Source organism: Myodes glareolus, chromosome 5 (assembly GCF_982192425.1).
Source record: "Myodes glareolus chromosome 5, mMyoGla1.1, whole genome shotgun sequence".
Taxonomy (NCBI): domain Eukaryota; kingdom Metazoa; phylum Chordata; class Mammalia; order Rodentia; family Cricetidae; genus Myodes; species Myodes glareolus.
In genome coordinates, this window is record NC_142030.1 from 43,105,775 (window position 1) to 43,120,535 (window position 14,761).

General features: G+C 40.1%; 1 protein-coding gene across 4 annotated transcripts in view; it reads right to left on the reverse strand.

Moving 5' to 3' along the window:
- The window catches only part of Znf385d (zinc finger protein 385D), a 948,781-nt gene that overhangs the window by 24,246 nt on the left and 909,774 nt on the right, over positions 1 to 14,761 (reverse strand). For all 4 annotated transcript variants that reach the window (XM_085687890.2, XM_085687889.2, XM_048421350.3 and 1 more), the window contains one exon: positions 1,636 to 1,869. In XM_085687890.2, the coding sequence (XP_085544016.1) occupies positions 1,636 to 1,869 (234 nt within the window). The remainder of the gene's footprint in view (positions 1 to 1,635; positions 1,870 to 14,761) is intronic.

Genomic DNA, 14,761 nt, shown 5'->3' on the forward strand with positions numbered 1-14,761 from the left:
CTTCTCAGTCAGCCTTCATTGCCAGCCATTCAGAGTGTCCATTTTGATCACATGCTCCATCACTCTCAGTCCAGCTGGCCTTGGTGAGCTCCCATTAGATCAGCCCACCGTCTCAGTGGGTGGATGCACCCCTCATGATCCTGACTTCCTTCATGTTCTCTCTCCTTCTGCTCCTCATTTGGACCTAGGGAGCCAAGTCCAGTGCTCCAATGTGGGTCTCGTTCACTAACTCTTGATGTATGCACATCAAGGAAGACCTGCATGTTGTAGATACTGACTTGGGGCAAAAAGCTTTTCTTTATTTTTATCTCACGAACTCTGCTGACGCAGCTGAGGGGCTCACGCTCCACTTGCAACCATTTCTTGGAGAATTGAGTCAAAACTTCTGCGTCACCCGTGTAGCACTGCCACTGCCCAGTGGTGAAACTTCCATCAGTAACGTGAAACCAAGACATGAACCACAATGATGCCATCTAGTATATTCATTGCAGAACCTGGCTTGTCATTTTAGGGTAAGCCAGAATTTTAGGGTAAAGTTGATCTTGGCAATCACTAAGGTTTTAGAGAAATGCTCATGTGCTTAAGTATATATGCGCAAATAAAAAGAATCAAATGCATATATTGTCACACACATATACACATATGTATATGTTACCATGTATGTAAATATCTCACATATGCAAACAGAAAGAGAGCAACTTGATGGAGCCATACATAACTGGAAGGCCAGTTCTATCCTGATCCTTTATATTTCAGTTTGCTTCTTTCCATTTTAAAACGTTTGAAAAGATAAAAATAACTCACTAAAAATGCTTAAGTAAGAGAAACAGGCTTGAGTCATTGTTTTGCCTGTTTGTTCCATGATATTCTCTGTGTTCATTCCAATTAATAATGCCTCCCTGGTGTACATAGTAAAATCTCTGAAGTAGACTTGCACACATCACACTGATTTGGCTCAGACATCGATACTAACTGCAGAATACATGATAAGAACTGTGTCTGGGCAGCAGCAACATTGGGTTGTGTTGCAAGGGTTCTCAACCTGTGGGTTTGGCCCCATCTGAGGGACACATATCCAAGATTCCACATATTCAATATTTACATTATGATTCATAACAATAGCAAAATTACAGTTATGAATGAGCAACAAAATTATTTTATAGTTAGGGGTCACCACAACAAGAGGAATTGTAGTAAAGGGTCACAGCATTAGGAAGATTAAGAACCACTGGAATAGAGGCTTCATGTGGAAGCAAGTGTATAGTAAGAGAGAAACAATGACAGAAAGTACATAAATACCAAGCATATTCTGAAATGACATTTTACTTTATTTCTTGATGCTTCACACACACACACACACACACACACACACACACACACACCAGCACACACACACACACACACACACACACACACCAGCACACATACTCTTGACCTCAAGCCATGGAAACCTTCCTTTGTCCCCACATAAATGATGTGCTGCCTGTCATTTTTATGTTTTACTGGCTGGTGGATTCCATGTAATAACTGTCAGTTTTCTGCTCCTGCTGCTTCCCCTGCTGCAAACGAGCTAATCTGTTCAGAGGAAGATAATTGCAGAGCAGTTGAGATAAAAAGGAAAGGCCTGCATCTCACCGCTGTTGTGAGCCTCCAGCTGCGAGGCAGAGTTCACAGCCACCTTGCATAGCGAACAGTAAAGTAGCCTCTTTGCCTTTTCTTCCTCGGTCTCTGTGGAGGGACTTGAGCTGTTGCCAGTGGCTGCCACCGCTGTGGGGCTTTTTTCCGGTTTAGAGATCTCGGTTGTTACGGCGTTGCTCTTGCGCATTTCCACATTTGTCGTTGATATCACTGTTGTCCCTGTGGTACTGTCTGTATTCAAGACAGAACAGGAGAAAGAGTTAGGAAATCATGGCAGCATCTCTCCATACTCAGAAACACATCACTAATGTAAAAACTGCTAAAAATGATAACAGTATGTAGCCGGAATGCTTTGACACCTGTGACTTAATCCTGACATCCATCACAAATGATCACAACTAATTTCACACACTAAAATATGTTAGATGATGCCTCAAAACATACACAAGTACAGTTAGAAACTATCCTCTTGCCACAGAATAGGCATAACACAAATGTCTCTGAACATACTGCCTCCCTGAAGGAAATGTGCTAGTATGTTTCCTTCTTTATATACACATTTCAATGCCAATAGTTTTTAAGATAAAGATACAGGATGAATGCTCTTCACTGCTTTTCTTTTTCTTACTTCCTGTCTTCTTATCCTCCTAATACATGTATTTCTTTATTTAAATATTAGTATAAATCCTTTGGTACGGGCTTAGGAAAAAGTTTACAGGATATTAGTATCACAATTGTTGTGTTCAGTTCAGCAGCTCATTGAAATCATGGCTGTATTCATAAAGAATTCTAGTTCAGTACCCGGTACCAAAAGCACTGATATAAAAATAAGTGAAATTCTAGTCTGGATATTTATTAAAGGCTTGCTCTGTTTCAGCATGTGTGCAGGAAGTTCATGGCAGGTGTAGTCAATCAAAGACACTACTCTCAAGGAATCCCAGGCTTGTCATACCACGTTAGTATTTCAAGAGGTTGACGATCATGAAAGTCTTGATGTATTGTAATCCAATAACCCTCTGGCTCCAAGTTCTGATACTAAATCTCGAGAGATCAACCTTCAAAGTGCAACCACTTCACCCTAACTTCCCTCAGAGACACACTAAATTCCCTGAATGTATGCCAATCAGTATATCAGTAACGTTCGTCATACCCAATGATCATTTACAAATAAAATCTGTTCTTGGGTACTACCTAAGCCCATCTTTCTTCTGCCTCTCAGCTGATGCTTAACCTCTTAGCCTCCCGAATACTCTCAGCCTACCTCTCCAACTACCCTTAGTTTGCTCTTCCATATGTCATTCCATAGACTTCCATGGTCACTGTTTCATGCCATAATGAAAAGTCTGAAGATAAATGCATTTGTCAGTGGGTGTGAGGGACAGTGATCTGTTTGTAATGGTGTATGGTATGGGTAAATATATATGATGTGTGTGTGCGTGCATGTGTGTGTGTGTGTGTGTGTGTGTGTGTGTGTACGTGCCCCACACGTACACATACATCTGTGGAGGCCAGACTAAGGGACTGGATTCCCTGGAGCTGGAATTGCAAGTGGTTGTAAAATTTCAGACATAAATGAGGGGAACTAAGTTTGATTTCTCTGCCTCTGCAGTAATTGCCCTGTTCCACTGAACATCTCTCCAGTCCCAAGATGTCCACCTTCTGATTAACTTTTACTACCCCAATAAATTCCCATTATTAAAAACCAGAAAATAGCTCCAAATTTTCTCTAAGAGTCTTGAAGTAGCAAAAAACCAATAGCTTTCAGATAGGTCTATAACTGTTCAATGTCACCAACAAACAAAAATGATTCAAAACACTTTTCTCTAAATTTATTACCAGCATCGAGTTTATCAAGGGTTTATACTATAAAATGAATTTTATGTACTTCTTAAACCATTTCAATTTGCCTTTTCTTGAGCTACAGATATCAGAAATCTCCAGAATTTAAGGAAATGATACAGGGCCTCACAGTAGGACAGAGTGAAGCAGGGTAAAATACTTCATGAAATGTATAAGTTGGAAATTTAATAAAAGAGGGATACATTAATGGCAATCTTTGCCATGACTGTGATTGTCCATGGTAAGATCACAAGCAGTTGTTTGCTACAATCACTAAATTTGTTTTGCATTCAGCTCTATGGGGAGTGAGGACTGTAAATACCATACTTTAAACCCAGTGTGTCAGTGCAATAAAGTCAGAGGGCATTGGTGTGGGCATGTATTTCAAGGAATGACCAAGGCAGAGATTTCCCTGGTAACATCCTCCTTCTAAGAGCATTTCCTATGGACCAGTATTTTTATATATATATTGATCTAAAAAGGGTATGTAACACAGATCGTATTAATCCTAAAACAATGTTCTTATTTACAGTGAGTTTTATAATTAAAAAATGCAGTCAGGGCTCTTCCAATCCCCCCAATAACTGTACTAATCTGTTCTTCTGAATATAGAGGGCAATGCCCATTTATTCCTGCTGTGGAATAATGTTCTTGTACCTTGTAAAGATTTGCCACTCATTTTGGTTTAATAAAATGCTAATTGGCCAATAGCCAGGCAGGAAGTATAGGCAGGGCAACCAAAGTAGGAGAGTTCTGGGAAAAAGAAAGGTTTCAGTTTGCAGTTGCCATCTAGACATAGAGGAAGCAAGATGAACATGCTGCACTGAGAAAAGGTACCAAGCCACGTAGCTAAACATAAATAAGACTTATAGGTTAACTTAAGTCATAAGAGCTAGTCAGTAATAAGCCTGAGGTAATCGCCCAAACAGTTTATTATTAATATAAGCCTCTGTGTGTTTCTTTGGGTCTGACTGGTTGCAGAACCGGGTGGGATGGAATCCTCCAGCTACATATTCTAAAAACACTGTAAGGTGCCAGGTGCCAGGCTGTGTACTTAGGACTTAGTAAAGCCTTCACACCTGATGGAGACTCCTCACTTGAAACAGTATCTGGGAATTCATCACGAAATGCTTAACTTCCAACTATTTTTGACCACATAGTTGAGAATGTGTTTGTTGTATTTTAAGCTTCCAAACAATTGATAAAGACACAAAACTATATTTTGCTAATTTTAAATTTAATGTGTAGATCTTGGGTTCATAAGGGAAGACCCCTATTCATTTATAAAAAGACACATGTTGACTACTTCCCACTTTCTCTTCTATCAGGTTCAAAGTGGTCGGATTAATGTTGATGTCTTTAATCCATTTGGACCTCAGTTTTGGGCATGGTGATAGATATGGATCTATTTTCATTCTTCTACAGGTTGACATCCAGTTATGCCAGCACCATTTGTTAAAGATGCTTTCCTTCTTCCATTGTATACCTTTAGCTTCCTTGTCAAATATCAGGTGTTCATACGTTTGTGGGTTAATACCCGGGTCTTCTATTCGATTCCATAGGTCGACTTCTCTGTTGTTATGCCAATACCAAGCTGTTTTCAATACTATTGCTCTGTAATAGAGTTTGAAGTCAGGGATGGTAATGCCTCCAGAAGTTCCTTTATTGTATAAGATTGTTTTAGCTATTCTGGGTTTTTTGTTTTGCCATATAAACTTGATTATTGTTCTCTCAAGGTCTGTGAAGAAGTTTGATGGAATTTTGATGGGAATTGCGTTGAATCTATAGATTGCTTTTGGTAGAATTGCCATTTTTACTATGTTGATTCTCCCAATCCAAGAGCAGGGGAGGTCTTTCCAACAGGATATAGGCACAGGAGACCAGTTCCTAAGCAGAACCCCAGGAGCGCAGACAATAAGAGAAGCAATGAATAAATGGGACCTACTGAAACTGAGAAGCTTCTGTAAAGCAAAGGACACTGTCAGTAAGACCAAAAGGCTACCTTCCGACTGGGAGAAGATCTTCACAAACCCCTCATCAGACAAAGGTCTGATCTCCAAAATATACAAAGAACTCAAGAAACTAGACACTAAAACTCTAATTAACCCAATTAAAAAATGGGGTACTGAACTGAACAGAGAATTCACAACAGAAGAACTCCGAATGGCCAAAAGGCACTTAAGGTCATGCTCAACCTCCTTAGAGATCAGGGAAATGCAAATCAAAACAAATTTGAGATATCATCTTACACCTGTCAGAATAGCCAAACTCAAAAACACCAATGATAGCCTATGCTGGAGAGGATGTGGAATGAGGGGAACACTCATCCATTGTTGGTGGGAATGCAAACTTGTGCAGCCACTGTGGAAATCAGTGTGGCGGTTTCTCAGGAAACTGGGAGTCAACCTCCCTCAGGACCCAGCAATTCCACTCTTGGGAATATACCCAAGAGATGCCCTATCATACCACAAAAGCATTTGTTCAACTATGTTCATAGCAGCACTATTTATAATAGCCAGAACCTGGAAACAACCTAGGTGCCCCTCAATAGAAGAATGGTTAATAAAGGTGTGGAACATATACACATTAGAGTTCTACTCAGCGGTAAAAAACAATGACATCTTGAATTTTGCATGCAAATGGATGGAAATAGAAAACGCCTTACTGAGTGAGGTAAGCCAGACCTAAAAAGAGGAATATGGTATGTATTCACTCATATGTGGATTCTAACCATAATTAAAGGTCTTTGAGCCTATTATTTGTGATCCTAGAGAAGCTAAATAAGAAGGTGAACCTGAAGAAAATCATGTACTTATCCTCCTGGAGATTGGAAATAGACAAGAGTCCTAGGTAACCTCGGGTGCATGGGGGGGTGGGAGGGTTGTTGGAAGGGGAGAGGGTTAGAGAGAAGGGAGTAGGGGAGGAATGGGGAAAGCTAGGTGGACTGGGATGGGGGGAGGGAGGAAGGTTGGATATGAGATCAGGGAAGAATATATTTCAACTAAGGGAGTCATTTTAGGGTTTACAGAAGACTTGATTATAAATGGGATCCCAGGTCCAAGGAGATCCCCAGATTGTTCTCTGGACAGAAGAAAGGGTGCCTGAAACGGCCTAGGCCCATAACCATACTGATGAATATTTTGCTTATCACCATAGAACCTTCATCTGGCGATGGATGGAGATAGAGACAGAGACCCACATTGGAACACTGGACTTAACTCCCTAGGTCCAAACGAGAAGCAGAAGGAAAGAGAACGTGAGCAAAGAAGGCAAGAGCAGAGAGAACCTTCATCCCACGATGGATGGCGATACAGACGGAGACCCACATTGGAGCACCGGACTGAGCCCCGCAAGGTCCAAATGAGGAGCAGAAGGAGGAAGAAAATGAAAAAGGAAATCAGGACTGCGAGGGATGCGATCACCCACGGATACAAGGGGACGGATCTAATGAGAGTTTACCAAGGCCAGTTGGACTGGGACTGAAAGAGGACGTGATCCAACCAGATTCTCTGAATGTGACCGGATTCTCTGAATGTGGCTGGCCCGGAGTCTTTCTGAAAAGCCATTGACAATGGCACTGGGACTTGTTTCCTCTGCATATACTGGATTTTGTGGATCCAGTCCGTCTGGACACTCACCTTCCTGGACCTGGAGGGAGGCTGGAGGAACTTGAACTTCCCACTGGGCAGGAAACCCTGACTGCTCTTAGGGATGGAGAGGGAGGAGGAGAGGGATTGAGGGGAGTAGGAGGGTGGTGGGAGGAGGGGTGGTAATGGAAACTTTTATAATTTAATAAAATTACAAAAAAAGACACATGTTTTCTCTTGTCTTTGTTTTATCTTCAATAAAGGGATATTTACTCAAATCAATAAATTAACCTAAAATTACACTGCATTCAGAGAAAATCAACTAGTCTATATTTTGTAATAAAATAAGCTGGTAAGTTTTTTCTATACCATGATACATTAAATCACCAATTATATATAATTCTTATTTATCCACTAAAAGAATGTTCACATCTGGTGATAGCTCAGTGAGTAAAGGCATGTCTCACCAAGACTTAGAACCCATGATAAATCCCTGTGTCTTGTACAGTTTAAGGACAAAACCACATCTCTCTGGTTGTCCTCTGACCTATATATGTGTGCCATGACATCACACAGACAGGAAGACAGACAGGCAGACAAATGGACAGAACGACAGGGACACACACACACACACATAAATGTAATAGAATGGAGACAACATTATTCAAGGCAGGACAGTTCCCCAGCACACCAAGTGGGGAGATTCACCCCGAGGTCCTTTATCCTTAAAATCCACAATCCCTATTGAGTCTTAGAAAATAAACTAAAAGTCCGAGGCACCCCATTTACTTCCTAATCAGTGATCTTCTATACTATCAAGATTGTAATGGCAAAGGATGTCTTAGAAATTGTATCAGAGCAGGATGCTCAAGGAGACACAAAGTGAATGACAGGATACAGTTGTGATTCAAATAAACAACCTCTCTCCAACACCCAGTGCTCCATAAGTCAGAATGAGGCAGAAGCTTTAGGAAATTGCTCATCAATGTGAGTTCATTAGTTTTAAGGAACAAATCACAGCACTGTGAAATACTGATAAGGGGAATTTGGTAAAAAGCCTGGAGGGTTGGTGCTATTTTCCTACATCTATTTCTAAATCTAAATTTAAAATTCAAGTCTATTAAATGCAAGGAAGAAGACTTGCCAACAAAAGTGCAGTACAACCAGAGGCACATCCAGAGCTACAGAACCCAGTTCTCAGTTTGGAGACAAGTTAACTTCAGGACATTTTCCGTGGTCAAGCTGTGCTCTTGAGGGGAAACTCGGACTTGGTATTTCATAGCCTACTTCCAAATTTGAGCCTGTCATTGTACTCTGGAATGACTCATGTCTTCAAACTCCATTTCATCAACATTTCATTTTAAGCAGCCAACTTCAGTGTTAAGACACTGTGGTTAGCAAGGTCATTAAATATAGGTCATGTGCTTAGTGGTGGAAGGGACACACTCAAAACTTCAAACACCAAGCTCTCACAAACCTAGCCGGTCACCTGCTCTATTCTGTACTTCTAGTTTTCACAAACCAGGCACTTGATAAATACTTCTGGAAAAAAGTGAAGGAAAGAACACGATTGAGCATGGTGAGACACATTTCAATGCATTTGTAGGGACTAATTCAACTCAGAAAAGCCTAAAGGATGCATATAATTCTTGTACCCAGATTCTCAAAGAAATTGGGGTCTTAAAAACTTTTGGAATTTCCAGTTGACAAATCAGTAGCAGGCAGCACAATGGTATGAATTCAGACTGCTTTAGTGGTACAGAGTCGACATTCATTTCTTTATTTACAAAACTGGATATTACAAAAGATTTTGAGTGAGTCATCATTTATTCTGAAATCTAAAAGATAACATCTCAAACCTCTTATTTGAAATGCAAGTAGTCATATTCTAAGTTAATTGTGACTGTCTAATTGTGTTTTTATTCACTGCTCAAACCCACTCAGACTAAGAGGAAAGAGGAGAAGCTACATCTGTCAAATCGCACAGGTAAGAATCAGCTTACTGACTCTATAGCTGGAGAGACAGCATGGGACCAAACTAGGCCCTCTGCATGTAGGGGACAACTGTGTAGCCTGGACTATTTGTGCGACCCCAAGCAGAGGGACCAGGATCTATCCCTGGTGTAGGAGCTTATGGGGGGGGGGGATTCATTCTCTGTGATGCCTTATTCAACTTCGATGCAGTGGGGAGAGTAATTGGTCCTGCCTCAACTGACGGTGCTAAGTTTTGCTGACTCCCCATAGGAAGCTTTACCCTCTCTGAGGAGTGGAAGACAGGATGACTTGTGGGTGTTGAGGAGAGGAGAATTGTGGTTGGTATGTAAAATGACGAAAACTTTTTAAAAAGACAATCACAGTCAAGAAATCGCGGTTCCTTTACCACCACAAAATACAAAGAACGCGGGGGGTAATGATTCACTCTTCCCAGTGTTCCCCAAAGGCTGTTCAAATTTCTTTGAACTGTTCAGCCAGTGTCTCTAGTAACAATATATGTGACAGGAAGCTGAAAATAATGGGTGCGGTTCAGGCAGAAGAAAAATGGTGTGAGCCTGTCTTGCTGCGTTCTCTTTCTGCCAGGGCCCCACAGCAAATATTCACTAATGCTGCTGTCACTGTTTGGCTCTGCCATCCAAACAGGTTGCTGATACTTTGTGGAGTGGGCTTTAGTTGAAAATGAAAGGATCTATGTCAGGATTCAGAGTGGCCCATTTGCAGTCCTGTCTTCTATACATATAAAAAAATTCTAAATACTGTTTTGTTTTGTTTTTAATCTACAAAGCACTGCCCCCAAATTGAATTCTGTGTAACAGAAGCAGACAAACTATTCAGATGTATTTCCCAGGGATTTCAGAACTTCAGAACCAGAAGCAAGTGTGGAAACATATCTGGGTCCCACCAGGTTCCTTACAGGTACCAGGGATCAATGCTTTGACTCTCAGGTCATCATTACATTGTCCTGTGGACAAAAGAATCTGAATTGCATGTATCGTTCCTTTCTTCCTCATGAGAATTTCATTCCCAGACTTGCTGACAGATAAATACTGAAACTCTTGAATATGCTGACAAAATGAATCACAGGTTGCAGAAAGCTCTAGGTTCATCCCGGTGCTGCTTAAAAGTGGCCCCCAATGGTACACAGCTATAGCCCCAATACTGAGAAAGTGGGGCAAAAAGATCAGAAGTTCAAAAATCATTCTTTTTATTTAGAAAGTGTTAAGGCTGCCTAGTTAGATATATAGGACACTATTTAAAAAAATGAAAGGAACAAAGTGAGAGAGAAAAAGAGAATGGGAGAGAGAAAGAGAAAGGGGGGAAATGTTTCATGACTAGAACAATAACCCCCACTGAAGAGCTGTTGGCAGTCTCTGGGGTATCCAGGCTCTGAACCCTGGCCTTCAGCAGGGATCTCACTCTCAGGGTATAAGTCTCCACCTGGGCCAGACTCTGGTTTGTCAGTCCTGCAATTTGTGTGCCATCTTTACCCCAGCACATCTTGCAGGCAAGACAAAATGTGGCTGGATTGCTGCCCTAGTCCCTCTCCTGGAAGTCTTGCATGGTTACAGGAGAATGATGGTTCAGGATTAGGTTCTTTCATTACTAAGACTCTTACCTGGGGTCACCCTCATAGATTCCTGGCAGTTTCCAATGCTCTGGGTTTCTAGTTCATCCCAGGGATGCCCCATGACGTTTGCTTTATTACAGATAATTCTTCCACTCTCCTTTCTTTGGAGTCAGAAGGAATAGTGCCTAGGGTGAAAGCCTTCGTGCAACTTCCTGGCCTCTCTTAACTCTCTGGCATCCTCTGGGTTGATAATAGAAAGACAAGCCCATGTAGAAGGACTTCATCACATCAGAATTACAGTTTCTTAGAGTTAACTATGATGCTGTTTTTCATATGCTTCCTGTTTTAATATACCACAGCTAGCCCGAATCTGCTAGATAAGTGATGATGTCATCAGATATGTGATGTTAGCCTTTTCTCAGTCTTTCAAAGGATGCATTTCTATCTTTGTCAAAGGCTCAACCAAAAACTGAGCAACAGTATACAAGAGCACACCTGAGGCCTCCTGAACTCAATTCCTACCTTTATTCATGTTCTCCAAATACTTGGAAAACACTTTCATTCTTTACTCCATTGGTTGCCACAGTATCTCACTGACACGGGCACAGTGTTAGAAACATTCAAGAATCAAACATACTGGTGCTCCTGAAAATTCATAATCCTGGACTTTCCTTAACCTCATGACCATGGGAACATTTTAGAAAGAGAGGTTTCAAATTCTACTGCTCAGTCTCTGAATCACTATGGACTGATGGAACCCTGAATGTTTGCATTTCTAACAAATCACCAAGAATTACTGCAGCTGTGAGAAGCATACTTCAAAATCGCCACGGATATAACCACCAGTCAGTTTCTGGCTCAGATTTATTGGTGTCAGCTGTGAAGTTAAATACCACTTAAACAGCAAGTCACACACTTAAGAAAGGAAAATTAAGAATTGAGTGGCTTAGTGTCTCTCTTTTCCTGTGGCTGAAGAAGTTCAGGGACATGGGACTTTTTCTGCAAAAATGGGACTCTCTGTGTGTCACAAGAAAGCCAGGACAAGTCAAACACCCATGAAAGTCATTTCAGAAAAGTAGAAAACATACAAACAGACAAAAATTGAACTGGAGAAGATGGCTCAAGGGTTAAGGGCACTTGCTGCTCTTCTTTTCTAGAGGAAGAACTTCAGTTCTAAGCACACATATCAGGGTGCCATAACTCCAGATGCAGGGTCTAATACCTCACTGGACTCTGTGGCTATCGCCCCGAGTTATGCATGTATGTATGTGTATGTATGTATATATATATATATATATGTATATATGTGTATATACACACATACTCACCTGCATACATATATGTGTGCACACATATATTCAAACATCCATATATGTGTGTGTATACACACACATAAAAATCAAGATAAATGTTTAAAAAGAACAAGAAATATCAATAACAAATACATCTAGCTGTATGAATGTTTCTACAGTTCACACATACACAAGGCATAATGTATGTATGATGTGTGTATGATGATCCCAAGCACATCATATGCATTTATGTTGTGAGAGGCAGGTCTCAAAATAATTGTTAAAATCAAGGATATAAGAAGACACATTCAGATATTTGATGTAGAGCTCAATCCCAATCGATCTTCCATTCAACTGTAAGACCAACCTTTTTTTTTAAATAGAACTGAGGTCTCATCTCTAATTAGAGTTTGTATTTCTAAGAATTGTTTTTTCCTCTTAAAGGATTCCTTATAAATCCATTGTTTCATCCCCTCTGATTGTAAATTAAAGCAATGTAAATTAATTATTAGTCAGGCTCCGTCTATCTAGGTGGATCCAGTCACTGTACCTGGAGCTAATAAGCACCAAGATAAATATGTGCTTCTTGTCAGACAATATTTTTTCAATCTATTAAGGGAAAGAAAAAGAGGAAAAACAAAAAAAATGTTTTGTTACAAAGCTAGTTTAAGCAACTGAATGCAGTCTTAAGGTTTTATTACTGTGAAGAGAGACATCATGACCACAGCAACTTTTTAAAAGGAAAATGTTTAATTGGGGCTGGATTTCAGTTCAGAGGTTCAGCTCATTATTATCATGGCTGGACACATGGCATCACTCAGACAGGTGTAGTGCTGCAGAAACAGTTGAGAGCTCTACATCCAGCTTGGCAGGCAGAAGAAAGTGAGAATGGACCAGGCTTGGGAATCTGAAACCTCAAAGCTTACTCCCAGTGATACACTTCCTCCAAGACGGCCACATCTCCTGATAGTGTCATTTCTTATGAACCTATAGGGGCCATTTTCATTCAAGCTACCTGTCTCAGTTAGGGTTTCTATTGCTGTGAAGAGACACTATGACCATAGCAACTCTTATAAGGAGAAAAGAATCAATTAAGACTGGCCTGAAGTTCAGTTCATTACCATAATGGTGAGACCAGACATGGTGCTGGAGAAGGAGCTGCTACATGTTTTATACAGGAAACAGGATGTAGACTGTGACACTAGGAGTGCCATGGGCATCGGAGACTGCAAAGCCTAACCCCACAGTGTCACACTTCCTGCAACAAGGTCACACCTCCTCATACATTATATTATTATAATATAATAGGCCACTCCCTTTGGGGGCCATTTTTTTTAAACTACTATATCACCACAGACAAAATGAGATTAGAAAGATATCTTTTTAAGCCTCTTAGATAATATCTTTTCCTTAGGAGCACAAAAGAAAAAAATCAGCATATAGATATTGTTTTTCATGTTTCAAAGGTTAAAAATGTATAAGTACTGTATATGGTAGTAAGCCAATATATTGAAAGCCTTGATTCCATATCTGGGAAGCAGTCAAGGTTTGATTTTGCAGTTAGTGGCCAACGTAGTCATTCTCTTAGAACATATAGCAAGAGCCTTTTTTCTCTGGCCAAGTGCTCTAATGTTGTAGAAGGGGTAACTTTTTCATCCCCAGAATAACCACACAGAAACTGTATTAACTAAATCACTGCTTGGCCCATTAGCTCTAGCTTCTTATTGTCTAACTCTTACATCTTAGTTTAACCCATTTCTATTAATCTGTGTATCGCCACATGGCAGTGGCTTATCAACTAAGTTTCAGCAGCATTTCTTACTCTGGCAGCAGATTCATGGTGTCTCCCTGACTCTGCTTTCTCCCTCCCAGAATTCAGTTCTGTATTCCTCACCTACCTAAGTTCTGCCCTATCAACAGGCATGGGCAGTTTTTTATTCATTAACCAATGAAAGCTGCACATAGACATAAGGACCTCCCACACCACTCTAGGGAAGAAATTAGAAAGAATCTTGTGTCCTTAACTTCTATTGTAGCTATATATCTATCAAGAATTATAGCACAGAGTGCCATGAAGTTGGAAATATTTGCTGATTGAAATGGAACACAAAACTAATAAGCTCTTGCCTATTTATGTTTCTTATCTGTAGAGGATATATAGAGAAGTTAGTAGGTCATCATGCCAAGTTACTTAGAATATAGATCATCGGTCAGGATTCTATTGGGCAGAATGTAACAGTGAAGAAAATAACAAGTTCTCATAATCAACAGTGCCTGATGAAATACTTAGTACGGATATAATTTAGAACATAATCCCATCTGTTCATAGGCATTTTAGTACCTGTAGAAATTACTCGCATTTTCCACTACAGTGCTAGAGAATTTCAAGGATTAACTAGGAAGAAGCCATTTTCATTATCAGAAAGAAGCCACAATGTAACCAAAAAGTTTATATCACAGTCCATTATGCAGACATCCAGAGTAAAGGTCTCTTTAATTTCAGGCTACTAGGAAAAGGATTTCCAGGGAGGCAATTCTACTAGAGAAATGATAGAATACTTATAAAGAGGAGGAAGAAACAAGATAAGGAAAGAACTTCACAAAGATGAAAAGAATATTCATTTTTTATAGAACATTATCTACAACTGCATATGGTCTTTTCAACTGAAAACTAAAAATAGCAATTTATTATTACTTTTCGCCTTGAGAGATTGGGGAGAAAGAAGTCACCATACAATTACCTGACAGAATTTCTCCCTTCAAAGTTCTTGCCTCTTTACAGTGTTAGCCATGACAATTTTTAAAGATCAGAACATTCATAAAATAATGAAGAAAATATAAAA